The sequence below is a fragment of the Rhinoderma darwinii genome, chromosome 1 (genome assembly GCF_050947455.1).
Source record: "Rhinoderma darwinii isolate aRhiDar2 chromosome 1, aRhiDar2.hap1, whole genome shotgun sequence".
Taxonomy (NCBI): domain Eukaryota; kingdom Metazoa; phylum Chordata; class Amphibia; order Anura; family Rhinodermatidae; genus Rhinoderma; species Rhinoderma darwinii.
In genome coordinates, this window is record NC_134687.1 from 478,030,468 (window position 1) to 478,050,394 (window position 19,927).

The following is a 19,927-nucleotide window of genomic DNA, read 5'->3' on the forward strand; positions in this document are numbered from 1 at the left end:
TGACGGCAAAATCCGCACTGTGGAAACCCAGCCTTATGGTATAAAGTGAGCGGCAGGATCAGACCACACATACTTGATGAATATCTTTACCTTGAATCATACTAGAGTCAGCAAGGTTTTGTACTGCAAGATGTTTTTTGACAGAGTCCATCTTCCATTTTGAGAGCGCATAGTCACCTCTACCCTAGTAGGGACAAAAAAAAGCAAAATGATTCAAAACGGTTTTTGTTAAACAAGTTGTAATTATAAAACATTGTTAATTTTGTCGTAACTTTTTTCTTGCACGCAGAATTAGCTTTTTGTCTCCCAAAGCCCATCTCTGTAAAATTTCATTTGTTGTACGTTTGAGAAAACCTACCCCTATAACCAGATGAAGGTCACTTGTCAGATCACCAATTAACATGCTTAAACAACCATTTGTGTGATAATCTTCTGTTGAAACAAAGCAGGTCTGGATTTTCTCTTCAAGCTGTTCAATAAAAACAGAAGGTTAATCAAAAATACATAAAAGGGTGAAACCAATTGTATTAGCTTGTGAGAAATTACACAACTCACCTCTTTTACCGTACGGATGTCCATATTCTCAACAGCTGTAAAAACAAAGTATCAAAAACTCCACAATCAATTCCAGTGCCATAGACAATCGAATTGCTCCTTTCCATAATGTAAAAAACACCAAAAAAACAAAAACCAAACACCTGCTCATGACTGCATTTACGAAGACTGATGCAGACTGATATATTGGCATCAGCTTGAACTCCATTAAAGGGTTTTTCCCATGAGGGATGTCTATGACATATCCACAACATATGTCAAATGTCAGATAGAAGCGGGTCCCACCACTGGGACCTGCACCCATCTCTAGAACGGGGTCCACGAAAACCCCGTTCTAGCTTTTTGTGCTCTACCGACCACTTGATTGCATGTGGAGTTACGGAAACTCCTGGCCACTTCCTGACTTTAATGTGGGGAGTTACGAAAAAAAGCGTAAGCTCGCTGAGCTACACTGTTTCTGTAACTCCCATAGTAGTGAATAGCAGTTACGGAAGCAGCGTAGAATGCAAGCTACACGGTTTCTGTAACTACCATTCAGTTCTATGGAGCTTATGAAAACAGCATAGCTCAGCGAGGTACGCGGTTTTCACCTTCATGGTCGGAAATTAGTCGACGCACAGAGGTAGAACAGGGTTTGGGGTCCCCGTTCTAGAGACCAGTGCAGGTCCCAGAGGTGGGACCCACATTTATGACCTCTCCTGTGGATAGGTCATAAATGTCCCTCGTGGGGAAACCCCTTTAAATTAAACAGGATTGGCTTATACAGTTGGTTTGTACACAAAGCATTCAAACTGTAGTCTTAATTCATGAAATTCATACATTTTTGGTATGCAAACTGAATTAAAAGCAACATCTAGACAACAAAATTACGATAAGCATGTAAAACTGCCAAATGCTAGTCAAAAAAAGTACATTGCACAGACATACCATCATGAATCCTTGCAATAGGAAAGTACATAATACAGTAGAGTCCTCCATTTGTCAAAAGAAACATATGACAAACCCCTAAAAAAAGAAAACCGTAACGTAAAACAGTAGTATAAATGTCCGTCAGTTTGGCATTGATACTTCATATATTTATTTAGTGTTTGGTAATATGTTACCCGATTAGGATTTAACAAGATAAGAAACATATCTACTTTTAATATTGCACTGTACAGGTATATTTAAATTGCAGAGTTTCGAATTTCTCACTCTTTAACCCCTTAATGACCGGGCCTGAAAGGGTCTTCATGATCAGCTACATTTAGCGTTTTTTTTACCTCTCTGCCTTTCAGCAGCCATAACATTTTTATTCTTTCATGGATGTGGCCATACGAGGCCTTGTTTTATGGGGGGAAAAATTGTAAACTTTCTTTTCGTAGTTTGGAGGTAGAAGAAATATATATTTTTACGGCGTGAATATAGGAAAGAGCGATACTCTGCAACATTTTTCTGGTTTCTTTTTTTATTCCATTCAAGTTTCACGCTAAATAACCCGTTCAATTAACCCAGTCTGAATGTTTTTCGACCACAGCTGTACTTACCAGGCTGCTCGAAGATCAGGAGCTTTAAAATTCAGCTCCTGCATAGGATGAGCACTCGCAGGAGCGATCAGCCTCTTCTATGGTGGCACTAAAAGACGTTGATGTAGACTAAGCACCTGCACTGCCTGCCGTCAAAAGACGGTGGGCGGTCGTTAAGGGGTTTCCCCATAATCACTATTTATGCTCTATACACAGGATTGTTGATAAATATCCGATCGTTTGGGATCCGACCGCCAAGAAAAAGGCTTACCTTGCCGTTCCTGGGAGCTCCACATGAATGGAGAGCAACTGCTCCTGCCCGGCCACTGCTCCATACATTTCTGAGGGACTTCCGAAGATCGAACTCGGCCCCCCAACAGAAATGAATGGAATGGTGGCCGAGTATGAGCAGAACTGCTACATTCATATGGACCCCCACCGATCAGATATTTACTGCCCATCCTGTGGATAGAACAAATATTGATTATGGGAAAACTCCTTTAATACATTTCTGTAAATATATTTCCAGTGATGTGTAACAAAAGAAACTACTGACTGGATAAAGTGAGCACTCCTATTTATAGGGAGCAAGAATCCACAGAGGAGATCTGTGGTTGTACTATAATCCTCTCTGAAAGCATTTATGCAAGGCACACTAGATTAAAAAAAAGCAGATACCCACTAATGTTACTGCTCGTTATTGCAGGGAAAAAGTATTTTATTACATGAGGCAGCATCTTGCCTTATTATTCTGTGTCAGGGCCTACTATTACACGAATGCATAATGCACAAAAGAATTGGGATCACCAAGGGTTTGAGCCATGCCCAAAAAAGGCCTAACAGAGGCCTTATGGATTTGACCCTACCTGTTTAACCCTTTCAGGACCAAGGGTCCTCGATGCCTCAATGACCAGCCCCATTTTTTCAAATCTGACATGTGTCAGTTTATGTGGTAATAACTCTGGAATGCTTTTGCCTATCCAAGCGATTCAGAGATTGTTTTCTCGTGACATATTGTGCTTTATGTTAGTGGAAAAATGTGGTCAATAAATTCATAACCTATTTTTGAAAAACACCAAAATTAAGAAAATTAGAAAAATTATAATTTTTCTAATTTTAAATGTAATCTACTTGTAAAACAGATAGTAATACCACACAAAATTGTTGCTAATTAACATCCCCCATATGTCTACTTTATATTTGCATTGTTGTTTGAACATTATTTTATTTTTCTAGGATGTTACAAGGCTTAGAACTTTAGCAGCAATTTCTCACATTTTCAAGAAAATTTCAAAAGGCTCTTTTGTCAAGGACCAGTTCAAAAGTGGCTTTGAGGGCCTTATGTACTAGATAGACCCCATAAATCACCCCATTTTAAATAATAAACCCCTCAAAATATTCAAAACAGCATTCAGAAAGTTTATTCACCCTTTAGGTGCTTCACAGGAATTAAAGCAAATTTAATTTTTTTTGCCGAAATTCATTTGTAATACATTTTTTTCTGTAAAAGGTTTTACCAGAGAAATGCAACTCCATATTTATTGCCCAGATTCTGCAGTTTTTAGAAATATCCCACATGTGGCTCTAGTGTACTAATTGACTGAAACGCAGGCCTCACAAGCAACGGAGTACCTAGTGGATTTTGGGGTCTCCTTTTTTTAGAATATATTTTAGGCACCATGTCAGGTTTGAAGAGGTCTTGTGGTACCAAAACAGTGGAATCTCCCCAAAAGTGGTTTTGGAAACTACACACCTGAAGGAATTTATCTAGGGGTATAGTTAGCATCTTGACCAGACAGGTATTTTGCTTTATTTATTGGAATATGTCTGTGAAAATGAAAATCTACTTTTTTTCTGAAAATAATAATAAAAAGCACCCCAAAACTTGTAAAGCTATGTCTCACAATTACAGAAATACCCCATCTGTGGTAATAAACTGCTGTTTGGACCCACGGCAGGGCTCAGAAGAGAAGGAGCGCCATTTGGCTTTTGGAGCGCAGATTTTGCTTGATAATAGTTCTGTTTGGGGTTTTGCTGGTATTTCAGTTTATAATGTGGGGGTACATGTAAGCTGTGCGGAGTACATCAGGGCATAATAAGCGGGTATAACCATGCTGTAAATAAATAATTCATAGATATGTGGCCGGTGTCGCACTGATAAATGGTGCCCGATCTTATCCACTTTTGGACACTGCACAATTTCTGTCGCTATATTCTGAGCGGTAGAACTTTTTTTCTCCACCAGAGCCGTGCGAGGGCTTATTTGTTCCGTTACAATCTGTAGTTTTCATTGGTACCATTTTAGGGTACATGTGATTTTTTTTATCATTTATTATTAGATTTTTTTGGCAAGAAAAGTGACAAAAAAAACAACACATTTTGACAATCTTTTTTGTCCTTTTTATTTTTTTTACAGTAATCACTGTGCACTATAAATTACATTTTACTTTATTCTGCAGGTTGGTACGATTATGGCGATACCTTATGTATATCTTTTTTTTTAGGTTTTCTGGTGTTTGCGCAACAAAATCACTTTTCTATAAAATTATTTATTTTCTGTGTCACCATACTCAGAGCCATAATTTTTTTATTTTTCAGTCAAAAAAAAGCTGCGTAAGGGCTTGTTTTTTGCGGGACGGGTTGTAGTTTTTATTGGTATTATTTTGGGGTACATGCAAATTTTTGATCACTTTTTATTCTATATTTTGTGAGGGGTGATGACCAAAAAAATAGTGATGCTAGTATTGTTTTTTAATTATTTTTTGCGGTGTTCACCATGCGGGAAAAATAATATTAGTTTTATAGTTTGGGTCGTTACGAACGCGGTGTACTTTAAAGTTTTATTTATTTTCCTATAATAAAGGACTTATAGGAAAAATGTATTATAGCTACTATAATACATTACACTACCTAGGTAGTGTAACGTGTTATAAACGGTCAGTGCGACGCTGAGAGTCACACTGACAGGAAGCCTATGAGGACCAGCTGGTCCTCATAGGCTTCCATGAATGGCAGACCGGAGGCTGTTGTATGGCCTCCGGTTTTGCCATGCAACCGACAGCAGCACCCGCAATCGGTCCTCGGGAAAGTTTGTTGTAGCAACAAACTTTCCCTGCGATCACATGATCGGGACCTGAACCAATCAGGTCCCGGTCATGTCTCCAGGACCAGAGGAAGGGGTTGACCGCGCGATCCGGGTGTCAGCACTACTCTGACAGCCCCGGATCGCGCTTTTAACACCCACTGTGAATTCACGTCGGCGCTGCACAGAGCACAGCAAGCGCCGACGTGAATTTACTGTGGGCGGTCAGGAAGCAGTTAATACCGGTGATCATATTCTCCGACAGCCGAACCAATCGGTTCGGCTGTCAGAGAACAGGTTGCTGGGGAGCCGCAGACACTGACCCAGCCGGCGTCCGAGCGCTTTTCACAGCGCTATGCCCGGCTGGAACAGATATCTGTATATACACGTCCTGGCAGCACGGGGTATGTGCGAAAAGGACGTCTATGTACAGATTGGCATGAAAGGGTTAAAGTAGTGGAGTTCTTGGTGGGACTAAATACCTTAATCAAATTTCAATAAGGCTCTGTTCACATCCGAGTTTGAGGCTGCGTCAGGTGCGGTTAGTGTCCGTCATGTGACGGATCCAGCACTGCCATTATTTTTGCGTTTATTGATGGAACAAAAAAAAAAAAAAAAAACGGAAATACGAACTCAGATGTAAACATAAAACCGAAAATAAATGTTCTGCCACTGATACGGAGCATTATTCAAAAGCTGAAACCAATACTAAATGGGTATTTTAAAACTACGACTTCAATGGTTAGTAAAACTTTTTAAATGTTTTTTTTTCTGTTTATTTTAAAGTTTCCTAGCCATTTTAAAACGTAGACAGATTTTACAAATGCTGTCTTTTTTTTTTTTTTCTTACTAGGAAATTCTACATGCTCCTCACGGATAGTGCAGATACTGAAAAAATAGTTAATACAATGCAAACCTTCATCTAGAGCATCCTTTTCTAGCAGAAGTCTTGTAAAGGTTTGCTCATTGTTTTTTCCAACATTCTGCACCAATGCCTAAAAGGAAACACAGGAAAAACGAAATATATGGCATACAATTAGACTGGATTTATAACAAAGAAAAAAAAAAAAAAAGGGAAAAGCACGTAGGAAGGGTAACAATGCAAAGCGATCTTTTCCTATACCTTCCTGGATTCAGCTTTGCCAAGAAAAATTCACTTTAATACACCATTAGATACATGCTTGTTCAGCCATCCACTATTCCTCCCGACCTCCACATACACACTCAACTCGACCGGTAGTGCAGTTATGCTGAAAGGGGGTAGGGGAGGAAGACCTTGCCAGACACTTCTGGCAGCGTTTTATCACCCATGGGAATAAAAAGACCGGGCATGTTAAAATTCAAGCGCTCAATTCTGCTCTCCCCAACATCAATCTAATTAAAGAGGCTCTGTCACCAGATTATAAGTGCCCTATCGCCTACATAATCTGATCGGTGCTGTAATGTAGATAACGACACAGTTTTTTATTTTGAAAAACGATAATTTTTTTAGGAAGTTATGAGCAATTTTAGATTTATGGCAATTACTTGAATGCCCAACTGGGCGTGTTTTTACTTTTGACCAAGTGGCCGTTGTAAAGAGTGTATGACGCTGACCAATCAGCGTCATACACTTCTCTCCATTTATACTCAGCCCAGCGTGATCTAGCGAGATCATGCTGTGCTGTCACATACACCCACATTAACTTTACTTTAGTGTCTTGACACTGAATAGACGTCACCTCCAGCCAGGACGCAATGTCTAAGTCCCACACAAACTTTACCGAAGTGTCAGGATTGTGAATAGACAACGCGTCCTGGCTGGAGGTGACGTCTATTCAGTGTCAAGACACTAAAGTTAATGTGGGTGTATGTGACAGCACAGCATGATCTCGCTAGATCACGCTGTGCAGAGTATGAATGGAGAGAAGTGTATGACTCCGATTGGTCAGCGTCATACACCTCTTTACAACGCCCACTTGGTCAAAAAGTAAAAAACACGCCCAGTTGGGCATTAAGAAAGTAATTAGCATAAATCTAAAATTGCTCATAACTTCCAAAAAAAATTAGTTTTTCTAATTAAAAAAACGGTGTCTTTATCTACATTACAGCGCCAATCTATGTAGGAGATAGGGCACTTATGATCTGGTGACAGAGCCTCCTTAAGGCCTCATTCCCACTTGCATATCTGCTCAGTATTTTGCATCAGTATTTCTAAGTCAAATCCAGGAGTGGGTCTAAAACAGGCAAGAGGTTCAGATCTTTCCATTATACTTTTCTCTGTGTAGTTTACACTTCTGTTTTTGGCTTACAAATACGGATGCAAAAGAACAGCAACAATATGCAAGTGGGAATGAGGCCTAACGAAAATGCATTTATTTTAATGGTCAGTAAAATTCTTACTATTTTTAGTCTCCATTATTTATACAGAGACCACATAATCTAGAGCACTGTACAGAGAATGTACACACCAGTTCTATTTATATATTTTTTCTAAATATAGCGTATTAGTTATACAGAGTCATTGTACTTAAAGGGGCTTTCCGGTCCATAAAAATTGATGGCCTATCCATTGATAGTCCGACTCCTGGGACCCACACTGATCAGCTGTTCTGAAGGGGGTGCAGAACTCTTACTTGCTCACTGTGAATCGTGGACACAGACGTAGCAGAAAATCACAGGTATTGCAGCCTTTTCTCCCATTTAAGTGAATGGGAAAGGGCTGCAATACTGTGAATCGCAGCTACATGTGTGTTGACGACTTACAGTGAGCAAGTAGAATTTAATGGAAAGCAGCTCTCATACGAGTGCTGCACCCCCTTTAAAAACAGCTGATCGGTGGGGGTCCCGTGAGCCAGACCCCAACCTATAAGCTTTTGATGGCCTATCCGGAGGTTAGGCCATCATCAAATTTTTAGGGACTGGAAAACCTCTTTAACCCCCTTATTTTTTAAAAAAATGTAATGTTTCAAATTTTGTTATACCGGTTACTTAGGTTGATGTTTTAGCAAAATAAATCCATCTTTCCCCTAAGAAATTTTAAAATGCGGTGGAATGAGGTTCTCTTCCACAAAGTGGTTACGTTAAAGAATTAATCTTCTGGTCATTAATTGGCTAAAGAAACAAACTTGAACACGTACTTTAGTAATCAGGATCTCTCTAGAGAGGACATGAATAAGGTGAACGCTGCCATTTCTCTCTCCAACTAACATAAATCGTCCTTCGTAGCAAAGGCCAACAACATCTACTTCAGTATCTGCAACAGTAATAATCTCCAGATTTAGAACAAACATTCTGCGGCAATTTAAAACCCATTACAAAGAAATTAAATTATAATTAGATTCTTCAAATCATTCACATGCCAGAGACAGATGTACAGGGAAATATTCTTAGGTTTGCAGAAATTAAAATGGTCTTCTATGTACAATACCTAGCCAAAAGAGGTTATAACAGCCTCCACACATGATTTTTGGGTGGATCTGTGGAAATTTGTACCAAGAAAAAAAAAACAACACATTTGTTAGATGTATGGCATATTGGTTCTTCATTTCAGCAATGGTGAGGGTCTCTGCACTCGGACCCCACCGATCAAAATTTTTGATCTGTCTTCCAGCCTATACCATGAAAAATGAATATTAGGCCACTAAAATAAAAATGAGGTGTAACCAGTTGTCTTTAACCCCTTAAGGTCGCAGCCTAGTTTGGGCCTTAAGGCTCAGAGCCCATTTTTTAAATCTGACATATTTCACTTTATGTGGTAATAACTTCGGAATGCTTAAACCTATCCAAGCGATTGAGATTGTTTTCTCGTGAGACATTGGGCTTTATGTTCGTGGTAAAATTTGGTCGATATATTCAGTGTTTGTGAAAAATTGCAAAATGTAGAGAAAAATGTGAAAAAATAGCATTTTTCCAAATTTAAATGCATCTGCTTGTAAAACAGATGGTTATACCAGCCGAAATAGTTACTAGTTCACATTTCCCATAAGTCTACTTTAGATCTGCATAGTTTTTAGAACATTATTTTATTTTTCTTGGACGTTACAAGGCTTAGAACATAAACTGCAATTTCTCATATTTTTAAGAAAATTTCAAAAGCCTTTTTTTTAAGGTACCTGTTTAGTTCTGAAGGGGCTTTGAGGGGCCTATGTATTAGAAACCCCCATAAAACACCCCATTTTAAAAACTAGACCCCTCAAAGTATTCAAAATAGCATTTAGAAAGTTTTTTTTAACCCTTCAGGCATTTCACAGGAATTAAAGCAAAGTGTAGGTGAAATTTGCAAATTTAATTCTTCTTGCTGAATTTCAATTTGATTCTATTTTTTTTTTCTGTAACAAAAGGTCTTACCAGAGAAACACTACTAAATATGTATTGTCATGGACTAAAACACAAGCCCCAGAAGCAAAGAAGCACCTAGAGCATTTTGGTGCTTCTTTTTATTAGCATATATTTTAGGCAGCATGCCAGGTTTGGAGAGGTGTTGAGGTGCCAAAACAGTAGGAATCCCCCAAAACTGACCCCATTTTGGAAACTGCACCCCTCAAGGAATTCATTTATGGTTATTGTTACCATTTTGACCCCGTAGTTTTTCACAGCGCGTATTTGAATTGGGCTGTGAAATTAAAAGAATGACAATTTTTCCAATAAGATGTAGTTTTGGCTCAAAATGTCTTATTTTCACAACGAATAAAATACCCCATTTTGTTGGCAAATTTGTCCTGAGTGCGGCAATACCCTATTTATGGTGATATACTGCCGTTTGGGCCCATGGGAGGGATTAGAAGGAAAGGAGCGCTGTGTATTCTTTGTAGCCCAGATTTTGCTGGATTGGTTTTCGGGTGCCATGTCGCATTTGCAGAGCCCCAAAGGTATCAAAGCAATGGAAACCCACCAGAATTGACCCCATTTTGGAAACTACACCCCTCAAGGAATTCATTTATGGGTGTTGTGACCATTTAGACCCCACAGTTTTTTCACAGAATTTATTTGAATTGGGCTGTGAATTAAAAAAAATGTAATTTTTTCCAATAAGAGGTAGTTTTGGCTCAAAATTTCTTATTTTCACAAGGAATAAAATACCCCATTTTGTTGCCCAATTTGTCCTGAGTGTGGCAATACCCTATTTGTGGTGATAAACTGCCGTTTGGGCCCATGTGAGGGCTCAGAAGGAAAGGACCACCATGTGGCCTACTGGGAATTTTCTGGTGCGAAGTCATGTGTGCAGAAGCCCCTGAGGTATCAGTACAGTTGAAACCCCCGAGAAGTGACCCCGTTTTAAAAACGACACCCCTTAAGGAATTCATCTAGAGGTGTAGTGAGCATTTTGACCCCACAGGTATTGTGTAAAAGATAATGCGCAACAGAGGTGCAGAGTGAGATTTGCAATTTTCTATATATATGCCATGTCAGTGTCCGATATATTGTGCCCAGCATGTGCCACCGGAGACATACACCCCATAAACTGTAATGTGGGTTCTCCCGGGTACGGCAATACCCTACATGTGGCTGTTATTAGCTGCCTGGGCACACGGCATGGCTCAGAAGGAAAGGACCACCATTTGGCCTACTGGAGCTTTTCTGGTGCTAAGTCTTGTACGCAGAAGCCCCTGAGGTATCAGTACAGTTGAAACCCCTGAGAAGTGATCCCGTTTTAAAAACGACACCCCTTAAGGAATTCATCTAGAGGTGTAGTGAGCATTTTGACCCCACAGGTATTGTGTAAAAGATAATGTGCAGCAGTTGGTGCAGAGTGAAATTTGCAATTTTCTATACATATATGCCAATTCAGTGTCCGATATATTGTGCCCAGCATGCGTCACCGGAGATATACACCTCATAAACTGTAATGTTGGTTCTCCCGGGTACGGCAATACCCTACATGTGGCTGTTATCAGCTGCCTGGGCACGCAGCAGGGCTCAGAGGGGAAAGATGAGGAGGGGTAAGATGTGCGAAGTGGATCAGAGCGAGTAAAACTGGGGTAAATTAAAAATAAAGGGATGGATGATAAATTTTAAAACACTATCATACAGAGCTCTGGTTTTTCGGGACACGCGTCACATTGATATATTGTGTCCTTCCTTATCCCCCTCTTATAGTAGACTTTGCACCTCTTTTGACTTTTTCCCTTCTTGCCAGTTTGGGGAACTTCTCATAAAAAGTGTTGCCCTGGTACGATGCGTGTGGCCTCGCTTCCAGAAGTACTGTAGGGCTTCAGGACTTGATCTGACAAGTCCACCACTCCCATGTACCTATTGTAGTCCAGGATGCAGTCTGGTTTGGGAGTCTCTGTTCTGGTACCTCGTACAGGTACATGGGTACTGATGTGGCATCTCCCTTGTCTTGTACTTGACACACAATATGTTGCTGCTAGAATGTGCCCTGCTCTCACCCCTTCTTGCTTGCCCAAGCAGAGTCTTAGGGAGGCCTCTCAGATTTCTTCTAGCAGTGCCGCATGCCGCAGGACTTCTGGAAGCGAGGCAGTTGAAGAGTGGGACGCTGGTATAAAAATTATCCAGGTAGAGTAGGTAACCCTGGTCCAGCAGTGGGTGCACCAAATCCCACACAATTTTTGTATTAACTCCCAGTAAGGGGGGGCATTCTGGGGGCTGAGAACTGGTGTCCTTCCCTTCATATATCCTAAATTTGTAGGTATACCCTGATGCACTCTCGCACAGCTTATACATCTTCACGCCATACCTTGCCCTCCTACCCGGCAGGTACTGGTGGAATTGAACCCTCCCTTTAAAATGTACCAAGGACTCATCAATAGAAATACACTTCTCTGGGGTGTATGCTTGGGAAAACCGGGCACTGAAACGGTCTAATAGGGGTCTCCGTTTATACAAAAGGTCAAAACTGGGGTCATTTCGGGGTGGGCACGGCTCATTATCAGTATAATGTAAGAAGCGAAGTATTGCCTCATTTTTATTTTATTTTTTAGTTTCCAGCTCAGTTCTGAAGTTGCTTTGAGGGGCCCATATATTACACACCCCTATCAAACACCCCATTTCAGAAACTAGACCCCTCAAAGTATTCACAACAGCATTTAAAAAGTTTATTAACCCTTTAGGCGTTTCACAGGAATATAGAGCAAAGTAGAGGTGACATTTAATTAATTTAATTTATTAGGCACCATGTCCGGTTTGAAGAGGTCTTGTGGTGCTAAAACAGTGGAAACCCCCCAAAAGTGACCCCTTTTTGGAAACTAGAGACCTTGAGGAATTCATTGTAGTTTTCATGGGGTGCATGCGGCTTTTTGATCAGTTTTTATTCTATTTTTAAGAGGCGTGGTGACTAAAACACAGGAATTTTACTATTGTTTTTTATTCTATTTTTTTACAGCGTTCACCATGCGCTATAAATGACATTCACTTTATTCTGCGGGGCGATACGATTATGGCGATACCCTAGGTTTATAGTTTTATTTTATGTCTTATGGCGTTTGCACAATAAAATACATTTTGTAAAGTATAATTTATTTTTTGTGTTACCTTATTCTAGGAGCCATAACAGTTTTATTTTTCCATCAGGAAAGTCGTGCGAGGACTTATTTTTTGCGTAACGAACTGTAGTTTCGATCAGTACCATTTTTAGGTACATGCGACTTTTTGATCTCTTTTTATTCCATTTTTTGGAAGATGAAGTGACCAAACAATTGTGATTCCGGTACGGTTTATTATTTTCTTTTACGGCGTTCACCGCGCGGGATAAATAACGACATTGTTTTGTAGTTCAGGACGTTACGGACGCGGGGATACAAATTATATATAGTTTATTTACATATTTTTATTAATAAAGGACTGATCAGGGAAAAAGAGGGATTTTTACTTTTAGCACTTTTATTTTCACACAACTTTTTTTTACTTTTTTTACTTTGTCCCACTAGGTGACATGAGGGCAGGAAGCTCTGATCGCTATTCTAATACACTGCACTACATACGTAGTGCAGTGTATTAGAACTGTCAGCTATTCGCTGACAGCAAGCATAGTGGGTCCTGACTTTGTCAGGACCCACTAGGCTTCCGTCGATGGCGTAGCCAGAGTCCATTGTTAGGATTCTGGTTGCCATAGTAGCCATCGCGGCCCGCTATCGTGTAGCAGGCCGGCAATGGCAGCTTAACCCCTAAGAAGCCGCGATCGCTATTGAACGCGGGTTCTAAAGGGTTAATCGGCGGGGACCACCGCGATCGGTCCCTGCACACTAAGCTGTGATAGCCTGCTGTCGGAAACAGCAGGTATCACAGCTCAAACACGCGCCGGGGAAAGATGGCGCCGTGTTAACTCAGGTCAGTACTATTACTGAGCTGAGCGCGAAAGATGCGCTCAGCACGACGTAATAGTACTGACCTGAGCGCGAAGGGGTTAAACCCTAAAAGGACACAGCTTATTTTGACTTTCAGGATGCAGCGATTTTTTTTCTACTCTTTATCACCACATTCCGAGAACTTTAACTTTTTTATTTTCCTGTAAAGATCGTAATATAAAGGCTTGTTTTTGTAAGCCGAGAAGTATATATTTTTTTTAATAGTACCATTTTGTGATACATAGAAATTACAGATTAACGTTTATCCACAATTTAAAAAAAACAAAGGCAGCAATTCCATAATATTTTTTGCTGGATTTTTTTCATGCCATTGATTGCATAATATAAGTAACATTGAAGTAGGACTGGGCGATTTTGACAAAAAAAAATATATAGATTTTCTTTTCAACCCTATGGGCGATTTTCGATTTGAATCTTGATTTTCTTATTGCTGTTAAATAAACTGAAAAAAATAGCAAGAGATAGTTATTTACTGTATATAAAGAAAATAATAAAGTAACATATATTGCTATAATAATTTTACGTAACTTAACTTTTAACCTCTGCAAATACTTTGTCAGAAATACTATTGGAAAAAGGTCTATGCAATTGATTATAATTTCTGTTCCCTGCCGGGGAACAGGTCAACAGAATCTATAAAATCAACCAATTATGCACTTTGTGCACTAACATCCCCCTCTGCCCGTCACCACCTCAGCCGGTCTCTGACATTGCAGGTGAGAGCAGTGGAAATTGGAGAAGGGCCAGGCAGATAGCACCGAGCGGGCACTTTAAGGAGAGATTACATTATAGTGTCTGAAGTCTGAGCAGGACCCTGTGCAGTACCGACCCCACTACAGGGGTTTTGGTTTTTTTTCCGTCTTTTTTAATTGTGTACTTTTGGAAAAAAAAAAAAAAAGAAAAAAAAAAGACATCGTGAAACGATCTATTAAAAAGGAATATAAGTTGTATCACAATAATACTGAGTAGAAGTCAGGATAACAATGGTAGGAAGTTATGACAAGCTTAAATCAAATATATTGTATGTTCTGCAAGGGTCCTTGTAGTAAATGATAGTAGATAATGTAGAGAATGATGCAGAAACTTCTGGCGGTGAATGTGATCTGAAGTAACATTAACTCCACATACTACCCGATTGTGTAGGTAAACGGTCAAGGAGTAGTGACCATATAAAATATATAACAAAACTGGCACAAAAAGGTAAAAAGGGGGAGGGGGGGGGGGGAAGAGCCAAGAGCTATCCTAGTCGTACATGGGTAAATAAGAGGAGGTTAGTATAGGTATTGTGTAAGCTCAGGGTGGTCTAGTAGTGTCATACATGTCCCACAGTGACCAAACCATATTAAAACCATCTAGTGGATTGTTCATGGAGGCGGTCAGGGACTCCATTCTCCTGACCTCCCTAATTCTATCGTGTAGATCCGTCATCGTAGGGGGGTTAGCTCTTTTCGGGCCGATATAAGGCATTTAGCGGCAGTAAGAACATGTAATAACAGTCGGGAGTGCACTTTCCTTAATCCCTTAGGTGGTACATTGAGGAGAAAAGTCATAGGTGTCAGAGGGAGCCAGACATTTAATAATCGATGGAGTAGATCATTGACCTCTCTCCAAAACGGGCGAAGCAATCGGCAATTCCAGAAGATATGAGGGAGTGACCCCCTGTCACTGCAGCATCTCCAACACCTGACCACAGGGGTTTAATAAAAGAACATTAAGGCCCGATTCACCCGACCGTGACAAACGATCCGGTTGTCTGAAAAAGAACGTCCATTAAAAACCAATCAATCGTCAGTTTTTCTAGTCATTTTGCATCAGTGTCTCCAAATGGATTTCCTGTGTCAGGACATCAATCAGGCAACCCTCGAGATACAATAAAAAAAAATTTGAAAAATAAAAAATAAATTGCTGCTTCCTTAAAAGTCTATACTATTAAAATATCACATTATTTAACCTGCAGGGTAAATGACATAGGGGAAAAAAAAATTCTCAATGCAAAACATTTTTTTTGTCACCTCGCTTCCCCCAAAAAAAAATGGAAGAAGTTAACGAAAAGTCATATGCACCCCTAAAACTGTAGTACATCATAAAAAAATGTAGATATTAATTTGGTATCATCGTAATCATATTGACCGTCAGAATAAAAGTCAACACGTTGTTTCTTCCGCAGGGTGAACACTAAAAACAAAACCCATTCTACCCCATAAAGGTTTTTTTGGTCCCAAGCCCCCGTAGACAGCGCCACAGGGCCCCCGTAGACAGCGCCACAGGGCCCCCGTAGACAGCGCCACAGGGAATAAGTGGAACTAGTGGGAAACTATGGTTTATAGCAACCATCAGTGGATGAAAATGGCTTTTCTGACGGACAAATCTTTCCCATCCATCAAAAAAATTATTAGACACTCCTTTCTAGTGATAATGGTTATCGCTATGATGGTTGCATGTAACTGGTATTACTAAAGAAGCAGTCTGCAGATTTTACGCTAAAGATCTGTGACGGCAGGATAGAGACAGCGTAAAATGTACAAACTTTCTTGATGTTTGTGTGTGGTGCAAGTGCTTGGTGCGACTTTATTTGATCCGAACACTGATAAATGTCTAGGTCACGGAGTCAATAAACTACCTAATAAGTAGCAGAGAGATGAATAGATGAGCTACTCCTTTTCTGTGGGGGGCGGGGGAGAAGACCCCCATATGTGACAGAGCAAGGGGTGGTGATAACATGAAGAAAAGCACTCCTGCGAGACTGTCTTGTGACCCACAGAAAGGTGCAAGCGGCCAGGAGTGAGTGGAGTGACATTTAATAAACACCGAACACAGAGTATTTCATGTTCTGAGACACCTAGGAGCGATTTAGGGATATAGTGTGACAAGGGGATGTGTTTCTAAAGGAACAGGCATAAAGGAGTTAACAGACTGTAAATAAGTCACTACAGGGTCACTAAACAAGCCAACCAGAAAGTGCAGACAACAGTAGCATGTACTTGGTTGCACCATGTGGGGTGAGAGGACTCGAGACCTCATGGTGAGCTGAAACAAAAAAAAAGCTATAGAGTCGGGCTGATCTGTGGGATCTCTGGAAGTGGTGACTTTGCTGTACTTGTAACACAATGAATGAAGGCAATCGAGCCGCACTCACCGTATTCAACGTTTTCAAATGCTTTATTGCTCGAAAAGTAAAGTGGGGGGAAATACGGAGTACACAGATACAGGCAACAGCTGTTTCGCGTAGACACGCTTTCTCAAGTCTTCTGCCAACAGACACACAACGGAACAGTGTGTATGCTACCTTGGCAGTGACCTGCCAAAAATCCGGAGGACTATTTATTGCAGCAGTGCCGACTTATTTTCTTTTTACTTCTGCTGTACTTGTGTTTAAAGATCAGAGCATCAGGATATAAGGGTGTAAGAACAGTGTTCGAAAAACCAATCCTCCAGGAGTGTCAGGGAGGTCCCTAAGAGAAGATCCCAAGAGTAGGAGTAGATAACCTATAGGAGGGGATCATAGGCTCACATCATAGCAAAAAAGCCCTGGAGTACAGCTAGACCCACGGGAGTAAATGCTTATATGTTGTGAAGAAACGGAGGAGAATGGGCAGTGGAAGGTAAAAGGGAAGTATTGCGTAAAGTGAAAATGACAGGTTGTCTAGACCCTGGCAAATCGGAGTTCTTAGACAAGTGAAGTGGATAGAGGAGAAAGGTTAGATGTGTCACTTGAGGTCCAAAAGTAAGGTGAAACAAGGAATGTATATGTGTGAACAGCATGACTGATGAGCATATCACCACTGCCAGAGATTCCCATCAGTCCCTTCCACTTAACCGTCCAACAAGGAAATTTGCTCAGTATGTAAGAACGTCAGGAGTCCAGGTAATTCACATTGTTTCACTCCCCAAGTGTCAGGGAAAGAGACATCCAAACCCTTGGATGGATTAAGCAAAAGTGCCCTAGAGAGAATGGTTAATCAGGTAGTTGACATGTCACCAGAACGCCCTCAGATTAGCAGCCTGAGAACCAGTCACTGGATCTGTGCAGAGAATAAACCCCACTCCCAGGATTAAAAATTCTGCTCTTCATGAGGAGAATGAAGCCCACAGAAAAATCCAACACAATGTCTGTTAGTGCAGAAGTTGGAATTCACACCTTCTTGCCTGCCCCACCCAGCTACTCAGAGGTATCCCCACAGTACCCTCCCCGCCAGCCCCACCTCCACACAAAAAACCCTCCCTAATGGAAGCGTATCAAGTTCTAATCCAAGTCATCACTGTTCCACAAGGCTTCAACGCAAATAACGCTCCACTGACCCCCCAGGGTGGATACCACTATCTGGTGTAAATGCTGGAGTAGGGTTGTCACGACACCAGAATTTGGACTTGGATACCGATACCTCATCTATTATTGCGATACTCTATACCAAAACGATACTTTGCCAACAATAAAAAAGTCTTCCATTTTCTGATGTGAGGCACGTGGCATAATGAATTTTGAACCTCCATGTGCCTCACATTAATCGTAATTAACCCCATCATGTTCCTCAGTCATAATGGACATTGGGTTAATGTTTGAGGTGCATGATGGGGTAAATTACTATTAATATGAGGCACAGAGGTTCATAATTCAGAATACCTCGTGCCTTACATTAATAAGGGAAAGAAGTTTTTGTAACGGCGTAATCATAAATGACGCTATAAGTTTATTACGGTTGCGACAATTATACAGAATATGTATATTTTATGTATTGAGACTTATTTTAATGTTTACTGTAAAAAGTGTATTTTTTTTATTTATTACTTTATTTTTTTTACTTTAAACTTCAATATACTGGCATATATTTATATGCCAGTACATTAGCCTGTGTACTGATAGTACACAGGCAGTTGTTAGGACATACCCAAGCATGCGTTGAGAAAATATGGTCAGACAGCCCTGAGGTCCTTCAATGGACCCTGGACTGTCTGCCCATATATGGTATGTCCCTCAATCGCGTCACAGGGATTCCCTGTAACGCGATCCAAAGGGCATCCCCCTTCTCATTTACCCCTTGAACGCTGCGGTCAGCTTTGAGCACAGCATTCAAGGAAATAGCGGCGAAGAGGAGAGGTTTATCTGATCTTCGCCGTTAGAGCGAGGCTGTGGCTGTGTAATACAGCCATTGCCCCGCTCCTGATAACAAGTGCGCGTGCGGTCAGCATGAGGTGATGCGGCTGGCACTGCACTAATGAGCGGTGGCACAGACACTGAAGATAGAACATGGGGGTGTTTTGCAGTGAACGCGCCACGTTCTGTCTGCAGTACAGGCAATCATTAGTGCAGCATTATGTGACTCGACTAGCGCTGAACGCGCGTGCACACTTGTCCGGATTCCGAAGCGGGGCAATGGCTTTATCACACAGCAGCAGCCCCGCTCTAACAACACTCACGTGTTACTATACAAATCTGCGCGGCCGCCCAGCTTAGCATCGAAACACATGAAATAACCAATCGAACCGTTTGAGGGTGCACGGTATCTAAACAATATTTAGTCAAGATGAACAATAGATAATAGCCAATGGACTACCAGATCCCGCAAGAACCCCAATTGTTTCCACAGGGCCATGACACGCATATAACAAAACTAGGATGCGTCCTGGTCAGATGCGAAGAAGTTGTGCACTGTAGCAGGGCACTTTGCAAAATGTTCAAAAAGGGAAATCAGGTTTAACCTTCTCTGGTGGATCTAAAAACAAACTCAGGTCAGCAATGTCTCCTGCGTCTAGAGGCGTATGCCAGGTTATTGGCAGATCAGTCCTCTTCAGGCTTCCAAGAAGCCTTTCTGAGAAGTTATAAAATACGAGATATCATTCCTGGCATGTGGTTGTATTCACTGACCAAGGATATATGACTGAAGCAACCCCCGAGATGCAATAAAAACAATTTATAATCGCTGCTTCCTTAAAAGTCTATACTATTAAAATATGACATTATTTAACCTGCAGGGTAAATGCCATAGGGAAAAATAAAAATTCTCAATGCAAACAGTTTTGTCACCTCGCTTCCCACCAAAAAAAATGGAAGTTAACGAAAAGTCATATGCACGCCAAAACGCTACGAATAAAAATCTACAGCTCATTCTGCAATACTCAAGCCCTCACACCGCTCTATCAACAGAAAAAATGTAAAAAATAAATTATGGCGCTCACACAAAACATGGTAATAAAAAAAATTTCTTTTTAAAAGTAGTACATCATAAAAATAAGAAATTAAAAAAATATATATATATTAATTTGGTATCATCGTAATTATATTGACCCTCAGAATAAAAGTTAACATGTTGTTTCTACCGCAGGGTGAACACTGAAAAAAAACAAAAACCCATTCCACCCTTCAGATATTTCAGTCAGTTTCCCAGTATATTATATGTCACATTAAATGGTACCATTCAAAATTAAAACTTCTTCCTGAAAAAAACAAGCCTTCATACAGCTAGGTCGACGGAAGAATAAAA

The 19,927-nt window shown here is 40.6% G+C and overlaps 1 protein-coding gene across 2 annotated transcripts in view; it reads right to left on the reverse strand.

Annotated features, from left to right (window-relative positions):
* Positions 1-19,927, reverse strand: part of KNTC1 (kinetochore associated 1) — a 245,329-nt gene that overhangs the window by 179,465 nt on the left and 45,937 nt on the right. Inside the window, exons 4-9 of one of the 2 annotated variants that reach the window (XM_075834110.1) lie at positions 8,262-8,377; positions 6,059-6,137; positions 1,483-1,560; positions 556-590; positions 359-469; positions 91-184 (exon numbers count right to left, since the gene is read on the reverse strand). In XM_075834110.1, coding sequence (XP_075690225.1) covers positions 91-184; positions 359-469; positions 556-590; positions 1,483-1,560; positions 6,059-6,137; positions 8,262-8,377 — 513 coding nt within the window. The remainder of the gene's footprint in view (positions 1-90; positions 185-358; positions 470-555; positions 591-1,482; positions 1,561-6,058; positions 6,138-8,261; positions 8,378-19,927) is intronic. The other variant, XM_075834112.1, reaches the window with a different exon arrangement.